Genomic DNA, 765 nt, shown 5'->3' on the forward strand with positions numbered 1-765 from the left:
TTTATCATTCAATATTGTTTTTATTCTTATCTATATATTTTTTTTTATAAGAATTATTATTAAATATTTAGTTATAATTTTTTTTGTTAAACCAACAAATTTTTGTAGCCAAACCAAATTCAAAGGCCCTCATTATTAAGCACAATAAATAATAATTTGTTTAAAAAGAGAATAAATAAAATACAAAAAGAAAGAATGAAAAGAAACATAATTACAGTTGTCGTCTTGATTTTATGTGTTTCTAGCGCTTCTATTAAGTTAGGTTATTTTAATGTATTAATAATATCATGTCTCACCAGCAGTAGTCCAGCAGATGAGGAGGCAGCACTGGGATGAAGATGTGCTGCCAGTACATGGGGTACAGCATCCCGTTACATGCGTGTATGCAGGCCGTCAGCTGAACACACACACACACAAAACAATGACTTGCCGTTTGGTGCATGTTTTTAATGTAGCTACCCTCCTGACTAGATGCCACACAAGACATTTTTAGTGTCAAGTGACTTATCTGCCCTCAGTGAAAGAGGAGCATGCCACATCAAATGACAAATTCTCAGCCAATCAGAGGACATTTCATTGATTTTTGGAATAGAAACCAAACAATGTGGTTCAGCTGGTTGGGACAAAAACTGTGATTTGTCACGTGTAGATTCATTATGTCTCTCCTGGTTAGGTGTTAAGGCGTTTTCACACTAGGGTTTGAGACAAGGAAACAAATCCATTTGACCATTTTTCAGTTTGGTTGGTTGGTGTGAAAAACCACAC

At 34.9% G+C, this 765-nt stretch overlaps 1 protein-coding gene across 1 annotated transcript in view; it reads right to left on the reverse strand.

Moving 5' to 3' along the window:
- Nucleotides 1–296: 296 nt before the first annotated feature.
- The window catches only part of LOC107572104 (DENN domain-containing protein 1B-like), a gene marked incomplete at its 3' end in the record, with an annotated part of 2288 nt that continues 1819 nt past the window's right edge, over nucleotides 297–765 (reverse strand). Inside the window, exon 6 of the mRNA XM_016258516.1 lies at nucleotides 297–397. Within this exon, the coding sequence (XP_016114002.1) occupies nucleotides 297–397 (101 nt within the window). The remainder of the gene's footprint in view (nucleotides 398–765) is intronic.

The sequence above is a fragment of the Sinocyclocheilus grahami genome, unplaced genomic scaffold (assembly GCF_001515645.1).
Source record: "Sinocyclocheilus grahami isolate Dianchi unplaced genomic scaffold, SAMN03320097.WGS_v1.1 scaffold1699.1, whole genome shotgun sequence".
NCBI lineage: Eukaryota > Metazoa > Chordata > Actinopteri > Cypriniformes > Cyprinidae > Sinocyclocheilus > Sinocyclocheilus grahami.